Here is a 15,454-nt window from a genome sequence, read left to right on the forward strand (position 1 = left end):
GCCACCGCTGACTGCGCTGCGAGAAACAGCGCTGCTTGACTCCTTGTTAGACGACTTTGTTAACCCCCGACTGATGTTGCAACAGAAGCACCATACCGTCCCCCGGCTCAGCAGCAGCGACAGAAGCAGCAACGGCGGGAGCAGCAGCAGCAGCAGCTGCAGCAGCAGTCCGCACGGTGGAGGAGAACCGCAGTTTCTCAAGTATGCGAATCTGCTTGTGGCTCTGTGTGTTAGGAGTGCCTACGAGCTGACTCGCCGCTGGTGGGAAGCCCGCAAGCAGCAGCGGCAGCTGCAGCAGCAGCAGCAACAGCTGCAGCACGAACAGGAGCAGCAGGCAGAGCATGAGCCGTGGCAGTTTGATGGCGATCCTGAAGAAATGCAAAGAAGCTCCGACGAGGTATGCAGCGAAAAGAGCTTGGCGCCTTTCTTGGGGGGGTTGTTGCGAGGGCGCGGCTTGGTGGCTGCTGTCGGAGATGCGCGCTCTTAGGAAAACGGATGCCATCGGCGTAATTTTGGAGTCTAACATGCGGCAGGGCGAAACTTTGCGATAAAAGGCTTCTTTTGTGTCGCAGTGGTCAAGCAATGCGTCTTCACCATCAGATATCTCCGAGGCTGAGCAGCAGCAGCGCCTTCAGATGGAAGACCTCTTCGAGGAACCCGAGCACCACTTGCCAGGCAAGCGAAGAAAAAGCAGCAATACCAAACGCAGCAATAGCAGCAGAGGCAACAATAGCAGAGGCAGCAATACGAGAAGCAATAGCAGCACAAGCAGCAAGAGCAGCAGAAGCAACAATAGCAGCAATACCAGCAATAGCAGAAGCAGCAATGCAGAAGCGGCAATAGCACCCACTGATGTCACAGAACGAGCAGACTGCACTGACAGAGCGACCCAAGAGCCAGCCTAGCCACCGCTTGTGGCATCGTGCATCTCTAGGGTAGAGTGTACATCATGTTAAATATATATACATATATGTATTTTATAAGAGAGCCGACGCGCTAGCAACTGCCGCTAATGGTGCGGCAGGAGGTGTTGTGGTAAGGGCTGAGAGTGCCTGCTCTGAGATGTGGCAGAATTTCTGTAGTTGGCAGCGCTTTGCGTGAAGCTCGCGCCGTTTGTGGTGATGCCTTCGTTGCAGGTGCTTCATTTAGAACGCCTCAGCAGTTCTTTGAGCAGCAGCAAGTGGAATACAAGGCCCCCCACGCGCTTTTGCAGAAACAGCAGCAACAGCAGCAGCAGCAGCAGCAGCAGCAGCAACAGCACCAGCAGCAGCTGTTCCTGCAGCAGCAGCAACAGATGCAGCTGCAGCATCAGTTGCACCAACTGCAGCAGCAGCAACAACAGCAGCATCAGCAGCTGGCTGCGCCGCCAGCTCAGCTGTATGCCCCTGAGCAGATGCTGTATGTTGAGAAGCAGCAGCAGCAGCATAGGCCAGTGCTGCAAGGGTTGCATCCGCTTCAGCAGTTGCACCAGCAACAACAGCAGCAGCCTGGATCCTGCTTTACTCCGTCCCTTGTAATGCCACAGCAGCTCCAGCCGACGCAGCAGCAGCAGCAGCAGCACTATTTTCCGCCAATGCAGCAGCAGCAGCATCAGGCGCAAGTTGATGCGCTGCACTTGCAGCAGCAGCAGCAGCAGCAGCAGCAGTTGCAGCAGCAGCTCTTCTTGCGGCGGCAACAACAGGAGCAGCCCCGTTGCCGGCGCGAATCGCAAGTCAGCGAAGAGATATCAGCCGAAGACGACTGGGAAAAAAGAAGTGACTATGACACGTGTAAGCGGGTGACTGCTGGTATTTTCCCCCTCGTTGCTCGTGCTGGTATGCGTCATGTGGCGTGCATGGGCATAGCTGCTGGTGGAGGAGCCATTGTTTGCGAAGGCAGAATAAGCTGTCTAGGGCGTGTGCTGCTGCAGCATCCATCACCGGAAGTAGTACTAGTAGCAGCAGCAGCAGCAGTAGCAGCAGCAGCAGCAGCAGCAGTAGTCTAGCTTCAAGCAGCATCGTGAGTTCCCTGTCCCCCTCAGCAGTAGGCTCTGGCAGATGGCCACCACAGCAGCAGCAGCAGCAGCAGCAGCAGCAGCAGCAGCAGCAACAGCAGCAGCCGGTAGTGTATATGGGGGGGGCGAAGGCCTTTAGCTCGTACCAGCCAGACCTACCCCCGGACGGAGTCGCTTCGTCCCTCGAAGAAAGAGGAGCAAAAAAGGGCGAAGTCGATGAAAGCAGCAGCTTATTAGGGAGTGAAGTCTTTGCGAATGTCATTGAACGCACGCGACTCGGACGGGGAGCTCACCTGCCTCAAAGGCAGCAGCAGAAGATCAGTCGGCACTTCCAGCTGTACGCCAAGGCAGTAGAGAGCTACAAGGCTATTGCGAGGAAGGAGCTTCTTGAGGTGTGCCCGACCGACTCCCTGAGCCGCACGCCTCTCCCCGCGGATGCCTTAAGACACCCGTGCGCTTTGCGGAGATCTCATGAAGCGTAGAAGCTCACTTTGGTGGAGGCGTAAAGCAAACGCCAACGAAGCAACGCGTCTCGCAGGATTTAGCTTTAGAGGCCTTGATGACATCTACGGTGTGGGGTGCGTGTGGCTGTTCAGATCTACCGGATCTGCCGGCGAGAGGATTGGCCACTGTGCGCCAAATGGCATGCCTTGGTCTGCTGTATAGGCACCAATGTTGCTGCTTCTGCCGTTTTATCCTTCGTACGGCAGCAGCTGCTCGGCAGCAGCAGCAGCAGCAGCAGCAGCGCTCCTAGCGCGAACGGCGCAGCTGCAGCGGAAGGGGATACCCCCACAGATCCTCTCTTGATGGTCACAGACGGCCTTCTCCTCCTGCTCAAGCTCATAGTGGACATACACCGCAACAAGCGCCCGCCAGTCGTAGATCTTTTAGGGTGCGTCTTCAAAAGCAGTAGCAGCAAGGGACGCCGCATCTCAACGCGCTTGTGGACTTCTCACGGTTTAGAAGGCGAAAGGATGGGCATTGCATTGTACCTGTTCAGAATAGGGAGATGAACAGAGGGAATTGTGGCTTGTGTATGTATGTACGTATGTGTATGTATGTATGTATATGTATGTATCTGTATGTATATGTATGTATATGTATGAATATGTATGAATATGTATGTATATGTATGTATATGTATGTATATGTATGTATATGTATGTATGTATATGTATGTATGTATGAATATGTATGTATATGTATGAATATGTATGTATGAATATGTATGTATATGTATGAATATGTATGTATGTATATGTATGTATGTATGAATATGTATGTATATGTATGTATATGTATGTATGTATATGTATGTATGTATATGTATGTATGTATATGTATGTATATATATGTATATGTATGTATGAATATGTATGTATATGTATGTATGAATATGTATGAATATGTATGGATGTATATGTATGTATATGTATGTATGTATGAATATGTATGTATATGTATGTATATGTATGAATATGTATGTATTCTCAGACGGCTATTTGTATCCGGTAGCAGCCGGGGGGACGCCCCGACCCTCGCTGAGAAGCGCATGGAAGTCAGTTCTGGCCTATACGTACTACCCCTAGGTGCTCATTGTTTACGCCGCAGCTTCATGAGCAGTGGTGTCTTCGTTTCAGCTATACAGCTGCTTGCCAGTTGTAAAGCCACTGTGCTGCCTTTTTGGTGCTGTGCCTCCTGTTTTTTTGCAGCGGCGCGTGTGTATTGTGCGCTTTTGGCTGTATGTGTGCAAATACGAGGGGGAGTTCGTGGCGGTTATTTCTGTATTTAAGCGCGTTGTAAACTCCAAACCCTGCCCGATCCACTAATCTTCAGCCCTAAGTTATAAGGCCCAGTGCCACGTCTGCGAGCTGCGATGGGCAAATCCTTAGGGTGCCTCTCCTTCCCGCTCCCCCCCCCAAGCATCCAGCTCCTCCGGCCGTGTCGCGTCAAGACAAATTTGGGATTTTTTTGTGCGTGGCTGCAGTACGCGCACACGGACCGAAGCATCTGCCGCTTCTTTCTGTCGGAGCTACTGCGTCTTTGCGGTCCTCCATTTGCTTCCTATTTCTGCACGGCTGTCCTTCGTTTTATAGCGCAGGTTATTGCTACAGGTACTGTGTGAGAAAACTCCCACGTCTGAAGCTCGCCGAGGAGCTTTACAGCCTGCTAGGCGCGTGCGGCTACGAACCAGATATGAAAAGAAGAGTGCCTTGAGAGGTTCTAGAGCAAGAGCAAAAAGTGCTGGGGTGTCTGGATGCTTTTTTTTCGGTGTGCGATCAGAGCGGAGCGCCTTTAGGGGCAGCGAGGCCGAGGGTAGGCGATTGCGGATGGCGGCTCTCTCATTCATTGAGCAAACGCTCAGATTTTGCGACGCGCCAAGCCCTGTTCCCTCCGACGTAAGGCTGGCCTTGCACTACTGTGTGCACCGATGCATTTTTGGTTTTCTTGCCAGCGGCACTGATAATATATACCTTCTAATATTCAGAGTTGGACAGGGGGGAGGGAAGCGTTGCTCAGGATCCCATGATCTTGTGCAGTGGGCTGTTTCGTGCATACAGGTAGCCGAACTGGCACAGGCGGTGCGCGCGCGGCTGATGGCGCTTCCGCAAGAAGAAGCGTGATGGCTACGCAGGTACACGAGTTCGGGTTTGGAAGGCTCGTGACTGATCAGATAAATGGAATCTGAACTCGATCTAAGGCACTTTTTTCGTCTGTGGCGTCTGCCGTATAGGTGTTTAGTGTGTAGAGCCAGGATTTGGGGTCAGCAGTCCGCTTAGGGTTGTTTTATCGATAGAAACAAACGAGGATGAGCTGGATTTTCTTCCTGAGGATTTGTGAGAACCATGAGTAGAGGCAATGGCAGAAAAGGTCATGAAACAGAAGGAGATACGTACTGGCTGGGGAGAGAGGAGGCTACGTAGGGGCGCTCTACAGAATAGGGGCAGAGGCTCTCAGATAGACAATGGCTCGTAGGCAACGAGGGCTACAGGGAAATCGCGAAGAGCACGGCGAAATTGCAAGCTAGGGCTAGTGATGGCTCGGTTACAGGCCACATTGCAGGCATTCAAAAGTGCCACAATGATCGCTTGTGACAGGGGAAAGGAGAAAGACGAGTTGCCGAAGTTACCATTACGGCAGCTGTGGAATTATCGGTGCCCGGTAGAGCTGTAGGCCGCTCAAAGGAGGGCAGCTCCGGAAGTTCCCCATTATTTCTCTCGACGTAGGTGGCAGGACCAGTGGCAGACAAATGTGGCGCGTAGAATGTGGTGACACGATTTGATTTGCTTTTGTTTAGGGTGTGTTGAGGCCTGACAGAGCGGTTGCAGCTTGATGCCAGGGTTGTTTAAAAGACAAAATCGGTCTATAATGAGCTTATGGGGCATCCTAAAGGTTTTTCAATGAAAATTTGAAGCAAGACATCCCAGATTGAGACCCTGCTACGGGGTTGCCCTCAAGATGAACACGCTGACTGCTTTAGTGTGCCCTTGAGTCACCATCTGTCCGTCAAGTACGTCAACGGTTACTCTGGATACCATTGAGAAGTGACTCATTAATTTTTTTTTCACCCAGAAACTGCAGAAAGAAGGGAGATGAAGACTCGCTGGTTGGCGGGGGGTCACCGCTGTCGTCAGCGGAGTCGTCAGCAGGCGTCGGTGCGGTGCCGGTATCTAGGCTCCTTGTGCTTATTTTTCTGCAGCAGTTTTGCTTTATGACGGGTAGTTACGGCGTACTTAAGCCTAAAATAGAGAGACATCGCCAGATCAAGCTGATTGACAGGGTAAACGCTGACGGCGCTCTGATGCCAATGGTGGCGGGTTTGCTGGCTGCGCTGCGGCCTGGAGAAAGTGGTACAATATATTGCTGTTTTCGGGTTATGTTTTCCATTTGTTTGTCTCTCTATAGATTTGCGGCACCCTTTTTTATATTTTGCCCTAGAAATTTCCCATCTTATTATCCAGCAACCCAGCGCCCCCCCCTCGATGTTCTCAGCACCAACCAGCCACCGCACGCAGCCTGCGCTGTCGCCACGCCATGCTTCCAAGCAAACTGCTGAACGTATTCTCTTTCTTCCTGAGCTTTTCCCCAGCGCTTTTCAGCATTATATAGCCCAAGGGCTTTCCCTGAAAGCCCCCTGAGTTCTACACTCCTCCGTGCAAGCTTTCCCTGTAGGTCACCTGACCGCTGCAGCTCTAGCCTGCCTGTGCCCCTCGCCTCCAGCAGAACGTTCTCAGGCTCTCAGGAGTTTTTTGAGGATCTTGGTATGCGCTAACTGCATTTAGAGAGCCTTGCTTTCTTCTTCGCCGCTAATTTCAGTGGAGAGTGCGCGAATGTGGGATTAAGTGCTCATGGGTTTGCCCGTGCAGCGCATATTGCACAAGCAGAGACAGATCTGCGATTTCATCTATTCAGGGTATTTTGTTTCAATCAATTTACCCTTTCAAGGAGGTATTGGGACTGCTGGCTAGCGGCTAGTGCCTGTGCACCTGAAATTGTGCTGCTGCAATCCGCAAGGAAGATGCCGGGACTGGGGCAGCCCTTTGTGCACTCCTTGCAGCAGCAAGAATCAGTGGAAACCAACGAAGAAGGCTGCGTCATTCGATCTTTTTGTTCGGTCCGGGGGGCCCCTGTGTATCACAGTTCAGCAGTTCGGCGATATTCCCTGCTGTCTGCAGTGAAGAAAGAGAAACTCGGCGCGTCTTGGCGCATCCAAGACTTCCTGGGGGTCTGGTCTCTGGCGAAGCGCAGATGTAAGCGCTTTTGCGATTTTTTCGCTCTCTCTTTTCCTGAAGCCCCCTGTGGGAGCTTTGTAGCGCAAGGTTCCCGTTCAGATTGCCTTGGGGACGTCTGGATGTTTATGCGTGGAGCGTAATGATGCTTTCACGGCAATGTATGGACCCTTTGCTGATTGTATGTGCGTGGGTTTTTCAGTTTTGCGTCCACGAAGTGACGACCAGTACGTGGATTCTCATCTCTTTGGAGATGGTCATCTGGGTCGTTGGTTCCTCCGAATGTATCCATGGGGGGATCATAAAAATAGCGGCTCCTTAGAATTGTATCTCATGCTGGAAAGCAGCCTTCCTCATGATTTGCTTGTACACTATAAGCTGCAGGTAATTAGGCCACCGAAGCAGAGCCAGCAGCAGCAGAAAAGCCGCGTGCGCTCCGCTTCTGGTGCTGCCGCAGCAGACAGCAGCACTGGCGCTGCTGCTGCTGCTGCACAGCGCAGAAGGAGGCACAGGAGAGAGGAGCTGCAGCAGCAAACCGCCGTTAGCCGCAATTCGGAGGGCGTTGGCTCGCAAAGAAGTTCTTCCAGGCAGGGCAGAAGCACCAGCAGGACCAACGTCAGCAGTGCAGATGACACAGGAGCCGTGGGTTCGCAGACAGCCGTCCGAAGCAGGCACACTGCCTGCCCACGAACTAGCAATGTCGATCAGAGGCAGCAAGGGCAGCATCGGCGTCATCGCCGGCAAAACAGCAGCGGCAGCAGCAGTAGTGAGAATCACAGAAGAAGTCAAAGACAGTCGCAGCACCCGTCAGAGAGGATGTCGGGGAGACGCCGCGACAGGGAAGTCGAGAGGGATAGAATTATCGGCTACGAGGATAGTGATGTCTATAGCAAGCAGGAGCCAGGAGTTGGCTATGGACCTACTCATCTATGCGACGGTGCGCTGTCTCGCTGCATGGGGGGTCCTCTGCGTCTGCAGTAGCAAGCGTTTCTCCGCAGCCATGCGGCTGTCACGATGCCGTCTAGCAGAAAGCCCCTGCTTTGCTCCCTCCTCAGGAGCAAAGATGCAATTCTAGCTCGCGCTGCAAAAATGTGCCGTCGCTGCGCATGCTTCAGTGAGCAGCCGCAAGAAAGTCGAGGAGCTGCTCTGGCCAGACGGCTCTCTCCTGGTAGTTGTCTTCATGGAGTGCCCCTCAGCCATCCACGAGAGCAGCGCCATCGTGACAAAGCCTGGCAGCAGCAGCACCAGCAGCAACGGCAACTGCCCCGTCGCACTTGCATCTACGGCCTCTCCAGCTTCAGAGCAAAGTATCCACGGCATCCCTGCCACGTTGTTGCCGCTTCCCACAGCTCCTCCTGGACGGATGCTGCAGCAGCAACAACCGCAGCACGCGTTAGCTCTCAACAGGCACTGGCCTCTTCTTCCCCCTTATGCTTGCAGCGCAGATGCAGCGGCAGCGGCAGCAGCAGTGGGGACCGCAGGAAGCGTAGCCACTCAAGTTGCTGCCTTCGTCCTGTCCTCTCCGCCGGATTTGATCCTCAAGTTTGGGGGGCAGCAATTCGCAGCCAACAAAATCGCACTCGCCGCATGCTCAAAGGTAACCCCCTCTGCAGGAAAGAACGAGCCAACCCTCTGTACAGCAGGCTCCTACTGGCTTGTTCGATGCCCGGCCGCTTATCCGGATGCGCTTTTGCCAGTGGCTAGCTAGCTAGCTAGCTAGCTAGCTAGCTACCTGCCTACCTACCTGCGCGCATCCACTACACAAGCGGTAGCAAGTCACCAGCGGTGCGATTGCGGGAGACGCTTGCACGAGGCAGGAAGCACACTGACCTTTAGGCCTTGGCAAATCGCTGGGCGGGCAGTCGCTCACGCCTTTCCACCCGCTTTCGCCAACCAAGGGGCTTATTGGCATCTTGTGCTTCGCTCATCGCCTACAGCCGTCGCAGCAGTGCTGCCAGACTTCGCTGCCGGGTGTTTGCAGCTGTGTTAAGGGCCGCTCGAAGTTGTTCCGAGCCGCTGCGGTGTATGTGCTGCACTGGCTATTCGCTTTGCTGCTTCTACTCAAGGTGCAACTTCTGCGCCTTTTTCTTGAGCCTCTGCTTGCAGGTCTTTCGCGCGATGCTCAATGGCAAATTCAAAGAAGGCACACTTGTGGCTTCTCAGCAGCAATTCAGTGAACAGTGGCAACTGCAACAGCAGCAGCCGGTACTAGAGCTGCCCCTGACGGAGGTCACTCCAGCTGCCCTTCAGAATCTGCTTCAGTGCATCCACACCGACAAGTAGGGTGGTTCATCAGCGTGCTGCTTCTGCGTGGCGTCTTTCTTTTAGAGTACCTGCTGGGTGTGCTGCTCGGATCTCTCCGACTGCTGCTGCAGGCGCTGCAGCTGCGGAAATTCCTATGTCTGCTCCTGTGCTGGTGCTGTGTCTGCCAGCTGCGAATCCTTGTCGAGCAAGCACACTTCCATGGAGGCTTGTTTAGAGCTGCTGGTTGCCGCAGACCTCTTCGATGTGCAGGTGAGGCATCGTCGTCTGCGCCTCTCGTTGCTGTGGTCCTGAAACAAGGCAGCGAGCCACTACTACGCTAGCTAGCGAGCCACTGCTACGCTAGCTAGCGAGTCACTGCTACGCTAGCTAGCGAGCCACTACTACGCTAGCTAGCGAGCCACTACTACGCTAGCTAGCGAGCCACTACTACGCTAGCTAGCGAGCCACTACTACGCTAGCTAGCGAGCCCCTACTACGCTAGCTAGCGAGCCACCTACCCGGGTTAAACGTTGGTGGACGCTTTGCTCTACCCTTCTGGCGATAAGTAGTGCTGATGTCAATGCGGCGGGTGCAGAGCATTTACTGGCGTTCTGTGGAGGCCTGTCGAAGACTTCTTTCCAAGACAAACTTCACGGCTGCGCTGCTGACTGCGCAACGCATCAACTGCACCCCTCTTATGCAAGCTGGTGCGAAGGCTTCGGGTCGAAGAAGCATTTGGAAAGGAAGGGGGGAGGGGAGGGGAGGGAGGGGAAGGGGAAGGGGATCGGCTACTTACTCGGCGCGGGATATAGTAGACCTGAGGCCTCTACTAGGCTGTCGAGTGAGGCAAAAAGCTTTTTGCAGCCTCAGAAAAGATCATCATGAGGCTTGAAAGCGCTTATACGCGGGGAAACCTGTGATCTGCAGTGTAGGTCTGTGACGCTGCAGTGTAGGTCTGTGATGCTGCACGGTGCGTGCAGTCAAGGAGTTTGCAAATAGCTTGCCTGGAGGCGTCGTTGCGCAGCGGATGCTACGGACTCTTGAGGCAATGGACGCTAAGAAAAGGCCACTGCAGCAACAGCAGCAACTCCAGCACAAGCAAAAGCGGCAGCAGCAATGCCCACTTCTTGACCAGCAGGCAATGGTAGTTGACGCGGAGCTGGAATCCCCAAACCAAGAAATTCGCACCACTCCAGCGGCAACAAGCGAAACAACAGGTGCAACAACGCCAAGTCCACCACCTTCGCTTTATGACGGGGGCTCAGTTGCTTCGCTCTCCAGCTCAGAAGACCCCTTAGCAGAAGCAGACTCGGGAGATGCGGGTGCAGCAGTTTCTGCAGACGAAGGAGTTACGACTCCCGAAGAAGGATCGACGGCAGATGCACTAGTGGCGCCCTTACAGCTACATCTCCACGCATTGCCAAAGCCAGCAACGGCGGCTTCAAAAGAGGCCTTTCGCCAGGAGATCCAGAGAGACTCTGTGGAGTGCCTAACCAACACCACACTTGTCGCTGCTGCTGACGCTACCACAGCAGAGCATAGGCCTCTGTGCAGCACAGTCAGCTCACCAGGAAGTAGCCGCACTGATGACTGCACATCTGCTTGCGCCTCTTCTTTGATAGGCCCCTGCAACCCCTGCTATAACCCCAGTAGTAGAAACACGGTAACAGCTCTATTATGCAAGCCCCTTAGTTATTGGAGAAATGCGGAGGGTGAACCTCTCTCGAGAAGAAAGGTTCTTTCGGCTCTGCAGCAGCAGAAAACGCCCCCAGAGTCTCCGGAACTGCGGCAGCAGGAGCAACAGCCAAACCAGCAGCAACACTGCAGGGGAAGCGCCTTCGACGCCCCCCTGAATGCATTGGAGACAGCTGCTGGTACGGGCGGTGCTGGTAGGAGTGATCTTGCGGGGGCAGCAGCGTATGCACCGGCTGAGACGTCTGCTGAGCAGTAGATGCCATCGCGTTTCGTCACTGTAGCGACACTCGGAGGCGATTTCTTGCTCCCACCGCGTCCAGTCAGTCAGCCGCAGCTATACCACTAGTTGCCTGCTGCTTCGTGCTGGCGCGAAACCGCCTAACCCTACACGGTTAGTCCCACTGCGGCACTAAAGGGCCGCATGCTTGATTCGCCTTTAGATTGCCTCTCACGTAGGCTACCGCTAGTAGTGGATTCCAACTGTCGGAAAGAAGCAGTAACGGCGCCAGGAAGCGCTGCTGCTGGCGGAAGGTTTCAGAGTTCGCCGTACCGTACCTCTCTAAAGCATACCCCCTGAACCGTGCCCGATTGGTTTACACGGCATGTACAGACACCCACTGCGTGGGGTCTTATAGTCCGTCTTTTATGTATCGAACACCCTAGCACCAGGACTATCAGCAGCGCAATGACAATCGAGTGTGGCGGAGCAGCAGCAATTGTTGCTGAAACTACCGTTTTCGCTGTAATGCGTGCAACCCTGCAACCCTTCAGGCCCCCAGTGTGAAACGCACTGCACCTTCCACCTGAGTTCACATATGTATCACACTGGCAGCCAAGTAGCAAGGCATCGCTTTACGGGTAAGCAAACTTGACTGCTTTGCGGAATAAGGGTTCATATATTCAGCATTGATTACCCCCTCCGACTAGCGGCTCGACGCTCCCCAGTGAGCCATGTTTTCGCCAGTCAGTGTGTCGAAGCAACGCTATGAAATGCTTTTGGCCACCTGCAGCTACTTGGAGCTCGCGATGCCTGCAGGTGAGCATGTTTTCTGGTTACTCCATCGCAAGCTTCTGCCGATTGCGGCAGCCCTCTGCAGTCCCCTCAAGAGCGGCTTCCTAAAGGACTCGCACTGTGGGGAGAAAAGGGGATTGTTGTGTAAGTAATGAGTCACTACCTTGGCGTAGAAAGCACTAAGAGGAGCAGCAAGCGCTTAAAGATCCCCCCAGCATGCCTCAGCGCACCGAGGGGCCCCTCCCCCGCGCCCGGAGGGTACCAGCCAGGGGCCCCCGAGAGTTCAGGCAGAGGACCACCAAGGCCAGCTGGATCAAGTCTTTATTTGAGTTGTTGCTTTTGCCAGTGTAGGCATTCTACCTTATGAAAAGCCCCTTAATGCCAAACTCCAGGGCTGCGCTTCAAAATGGGGGAAATTGTGCCGTACCAGGACCAAGTCAATTTCAACGTATTGCACTATCCGCCAATTTCTGAGGTGCGTCCTGGACTCAAAGGCACATTTTGAACGTTGAAGCAAGAACTTGCACCGTTTCGCAAGGGGGCTTTTGACCACAGGGTATTCCTGCTGCCCGCTTGGACCCCACGGGGAGCACAGCCTCGTCGCTCGTTTCACGAATCCTGCAGAGCATGAAATTCAGATTCCACCGCTTGACGCTCAAGGCGTGAGGCATTTTTGCGCGTTCGTCCCATTGCAGGTCACGGAGGCGCTGCCTCAGGACGGGCAGCCGGAGAGGCGGGTGGCTCTCTGCCGTTGCTGGCAGTCACGCAAGTACCCCTACTGTGATGGGGCACATAAGGTAAAAAATTAGGGATTAGGCATATGGGTGCGACAGATTTGACGGCGGGGATTGCGCCGGTCTGGAGACATGAGGCGCTCTTCGAATTTAGAAGCCTCATGTTCTGTGCACGTGGGGTGTGTGTGTGTATGTATGCATGCACTTGCATGCACTTCAGGCCATGGTGCAGAATGGCGATAATGTGGGTCCATTCATCGCTGTTTTGCGTAGCAAAGCCAGCATGAAAGAAATGCAAGTAAGCACGGAGCCGGAGAGGCGCTCTGCTGTTGCCGCGTTTGTCGCCGCTGAGCCCTCTGGCCTCCTAGTCCCCCCCTTTACTGATGCGAGGCTCCTCAAGGATGCACGACGCTTGAGCTGCTGCTGACGCTGCTGTTTTTGCTGCCTCAGCGCTACCCTTTGTGCTTCTGTTTTCCCTTCCGAATCCCTGGTCTGCCGTGCGGAGCTCGAGTTCAACCTTCACGGCGTGACAACAGGGGGGAACCACTTTTCATCCCACTCCTCTTTCTGCACTTCTCAAGAGGCCCTGCCCACATCTTTTTCTGCGTCCAATGCGCTTTGTTCCTGCAGAATAACAGTCAACGCCAGCAGCAGCTCCAAAAGATGAACCAGCAAACGAGAACCGCATTGCGTGTAGGGCTCCGCGCGGCAAGAGGATCTGCAGTGCTTGCAGGTAATTACATCCTCTCGCGCATGCTGCCTTTGTTGCTTTCGCTGCTGCTGATTTTGTTGCTGGTGTTGCTATCAAGGCTTGTCTGGCTGGTCCACGTGCTGCAAAGCGAGCAGCTGATTCTGATGCCTGTTGCCTCTGCACTGCGCGGGTTCTGCTGCAGGTTTGGTAGCTGGATCTCTAGGCGGCTACGTAGCTGCAGATTTCGTAGCGAGGTCGCTAAGACAGAGGCCTCTTGAGGTGGCTTCCCCTGACCGAAGTTTCTTCTACGAGCTAAGCCCTTCGCCGGTGTAAGTTTTCTAAAGGGCGACAAATCGTGCGGTTGCATGGCTAGTTACGCAGCCAACGCAATTTATTCTCTCATGGAAGCATGCATTACGCAGTACTAGGGAGGGTGGTACGCCACCAGTTTAAAGAACTGCCTCCCTGTTAGGGATAGATCATTCGAGGCCCCCCCCCCCCCCGTCCTTGGCCAGTTAAGTGCTTGCAGAAGCCTTTTACTCGCAACTGCGGCAAAAGCCGAGCTGCGGGGCAGGAACCCCTTTTTGTGCTCCAGGGAACCGCATACGCGAGCCTCTATAGCCTCCTCACTACTGTTTACGCAGCTTTGCAGTGCAGTTGAGCGATGCACATCACAGGGAAGGGTAGCGCGTATCGTACAGCTAAACCTACGTGTCATATGATTTAGATATTGTGGGGTGCCGACACCCCAAACTTCATGATCGGGACAGAACTAACACTTTTCAAGGCCTAGATGCCACGCGTATCTACACTCGATCGAGGAGCCTGCAGCGACAGCAGTCGCCAGCACCTACAGCCGCGCCGTTTAAAATGCTGTAAGGTGTTGATGCGCATGGCACCCTATGCATGCAGAGTCCCCACGAGTAACTGCAAGATCGCTTGAGGCCTGAGTGACCATAAAAGCCTCCGCTAATATATGCTAGCTCTCTCTCTCTACCCGTCTGCCCAGTGGCGTAAGGCTTCATGTGCAGAAGCGGCGCCGGAGCACGCATGTAAGTTGCATGATGCTCGCTGGATTACGTGCAGCTGCCCCTGCGACATCCAGCCGCTGGTGTGGCGGAACATTGTGCCCCTGTGCATCCATCTCGTAGTCGCAAGCGCTCTCTATCGGGCACTGCTCCGAGGATGCTGTATTAGCTGCTCCCGCATTTGCCCTGTCTACTGCGCAGCGGGTGCGTACTCTTTCCATGACTTTGCACTGGAGGACTCGCTGGAGCATGGATTATATGTTTGCCAAAACGGCCCCTGAAAGTCAGGTCATGCATACTTCTCTTTTGGAGGGTCGCTCACCAATACTTCCCTATGCAAAGCCAGAAGGAAGCGTGCATACACTGTGCGTGTCTCTCCCTGCTCTGTCCTCCCTCAACACATGTCTCAGTGGCTCCTTGTATGTATGCTACCATCTTTTATCTGCTTCTCGATCATTGTATCTTCGTTTCTTCTAGTTGCTACTGAGATTCGAACTTCTGTGTTGCCTTGATATCCAAGGCTCCTTCCTATTCTCGAAGCATCGCTCCGTGCTGCCAGCGGATCCGTCATAGGCAAGCGACCCGATGCAAGCAGGGGGCCGTTCAAGGCTCAGCCTTCAGTATTTACAAAGCAAACGAAATCCAGTGCAAACGAGGATCACCCCAATACTCCCAGATGCATTGTACTTCAGTGTTTCGGATTAAGGGCCTCCGGAGACAACTGGGGAGCTATCCCTTGGGGTTGCGTATAGGGCACACGGTTCAGTGGCCAAGCCAGCGGAGTCTCCCTACCCTAGCAGACAAAAACTCTAAAAAGCAACACTGAGGGAAAGATCGTGAAAAATACAACAAAAATTGGCGGCTATATTTCCATCAACTGCTGCTGCGGCTGCCGCTGCTGTCGGCAGTGCTCGCACGCTCTCGGGCATCAGGGGTAGCTGGGTGTTTAAACAGGGGCCACCTCGCCATACACCCCAAATGCTGCAGCGTAAATCATGAGCACCTATGATCTGCCTGCTGCTCTTATAGAGAGAGTTGCTGTTGACGGAGCACAGCGCCACAACCAGAGCAGCGTCAGAGACAGCCCCGCCTGCACGGGGGGTCGTCTTCTCTTTCATGAAACACACTCACTGCCTTCGCTACAGTGCAGAAGCGGCGCCTTTGCTGCGGCAGCAGCATCAGCATCAGCAAGCTTTCGCTGCTGCGGCTGCCCGCAGCAGCAGCAGCAGCGGCAGCAGCAGGACGAGGCATCACGGCATCGGCAAGCAAGCCACCGAAAGGGCAAAGGGCAGACTTTGAAGGAACAGTCAGTCTCCATACAAACAGT

The 15,454-nt window shown here is 54.1% G+C and overlaps 2 protein-coding genes across 2 annotated transcripts; both read left to right on the top strand.

The window, feature by feature from the left end:
• Positions 1–376: 376 nt before the first annotated feature.
• LOC34622630 lies at positions 377–4,617 on the top strand. The gene is made up of 9 exons (XM_026338055.1): positions 377–397; positions 985–1,064; positions 1,717–1,874; positions 1,961–2,385; positions 2,590–2,885; positions 3,488–3,551; positions 3,981–4,107; positions 4,277–4,392; positions 4,504–4,617. The coding sequence occupies exons 1-9, from the start codon at positions 377–379 to the stop codon at positions 4,615–4,617; spliced, it is 1,401 nt and encodes a 466-aa protein (XP_026193840.1).
• A 7,463-nt stretch (positions 4,618–12,080) lies between these two features.
• LOC34622627 lies at positions 12,081–13,432 on the top strand. Its single transcript, XM_022735779.2, has 5 exons — positions 12,081–12,149; positions 12,370–12,471; positions 12,629–12,706; positions 13,039–13,141; positions 13,302–13,432. The coding sequence occupies exons 1-5, from the start codon at positions 12,081–12,083 to the stop codon at positions 13,430–13,432; spliced, it is 483 nt and encodes a 160-aa protein (XP_022590787.1).
• The last annotated feature ends 2,022 nt before the right edge of the window (positions 13,433–15,454 follow it).

This window comes from Cyclospora cayetanensis, unplaced genomic scaffold (genome assembly GCF_002999335.1).
Source record: "Cyclospora cayetanensis isolate NF1_C8 unplaced genomic scaffold, CcayRef3 CcayRef3_contig_101, whole genome shotgun sequence".
Lineage (NCBI taxonomy): Eukaryota > Apicomplexa > Conoidasida > Eucoccidiorida > Eimeriidae > Cyclospora > Cyclospora cayetanensis.

What these genes read in the sequence shown, in the direction of transcription:
- LOC34622627 (XM_022735779.2), top strand. Translation starts at nt 12,081, where the DNA reads ATGGGGGAAATTGTGCCGTACCAGGACCAAGTCAATTTCAACGTATTG. An exon ending in ACTATCCGCCAATTTCTGAG is followed by an intron (nt 12,150 to 12,369) that starts GTGCGTCCTGGA and finishes GTCCCATTGCAG; the next exon opens with GTCACGGAGGCGCTGCCTCA. An exon ending in CCAGCATGAAAGAAATGCAA is followed by an intron (nt 12,707 to 13,038) that starts GTAAGCACGGAG and finishes TTGTTCCTGCAG; the next exon opens with AATAACAGTCAACGCCAGCA.
- LOC34622630 (XM_026338055.1), top strand. Translation starts at nt 377, where the DNA reads ATGCAAAGAAGCTCCGACGAG. An exon ending in CCAGTCGTAGATCTTTTAGG is followed by an intron (nt 2,886 to 3,487) that starts GTGCGTCTTCAA and finishes ATGTATTCTCAG; the next exon opens with ACGGCTATTTGTATCCGGTA. An exon ending in CAAGCCCTGTTCCCTCCGAC is followed by an intron (nt 4,393 to 4,503) that starts GTAAGGCTGGCC and finishes GGGGGAGGGAAG; the next exon opens with CGTTGCTCAGGATCCCATGA.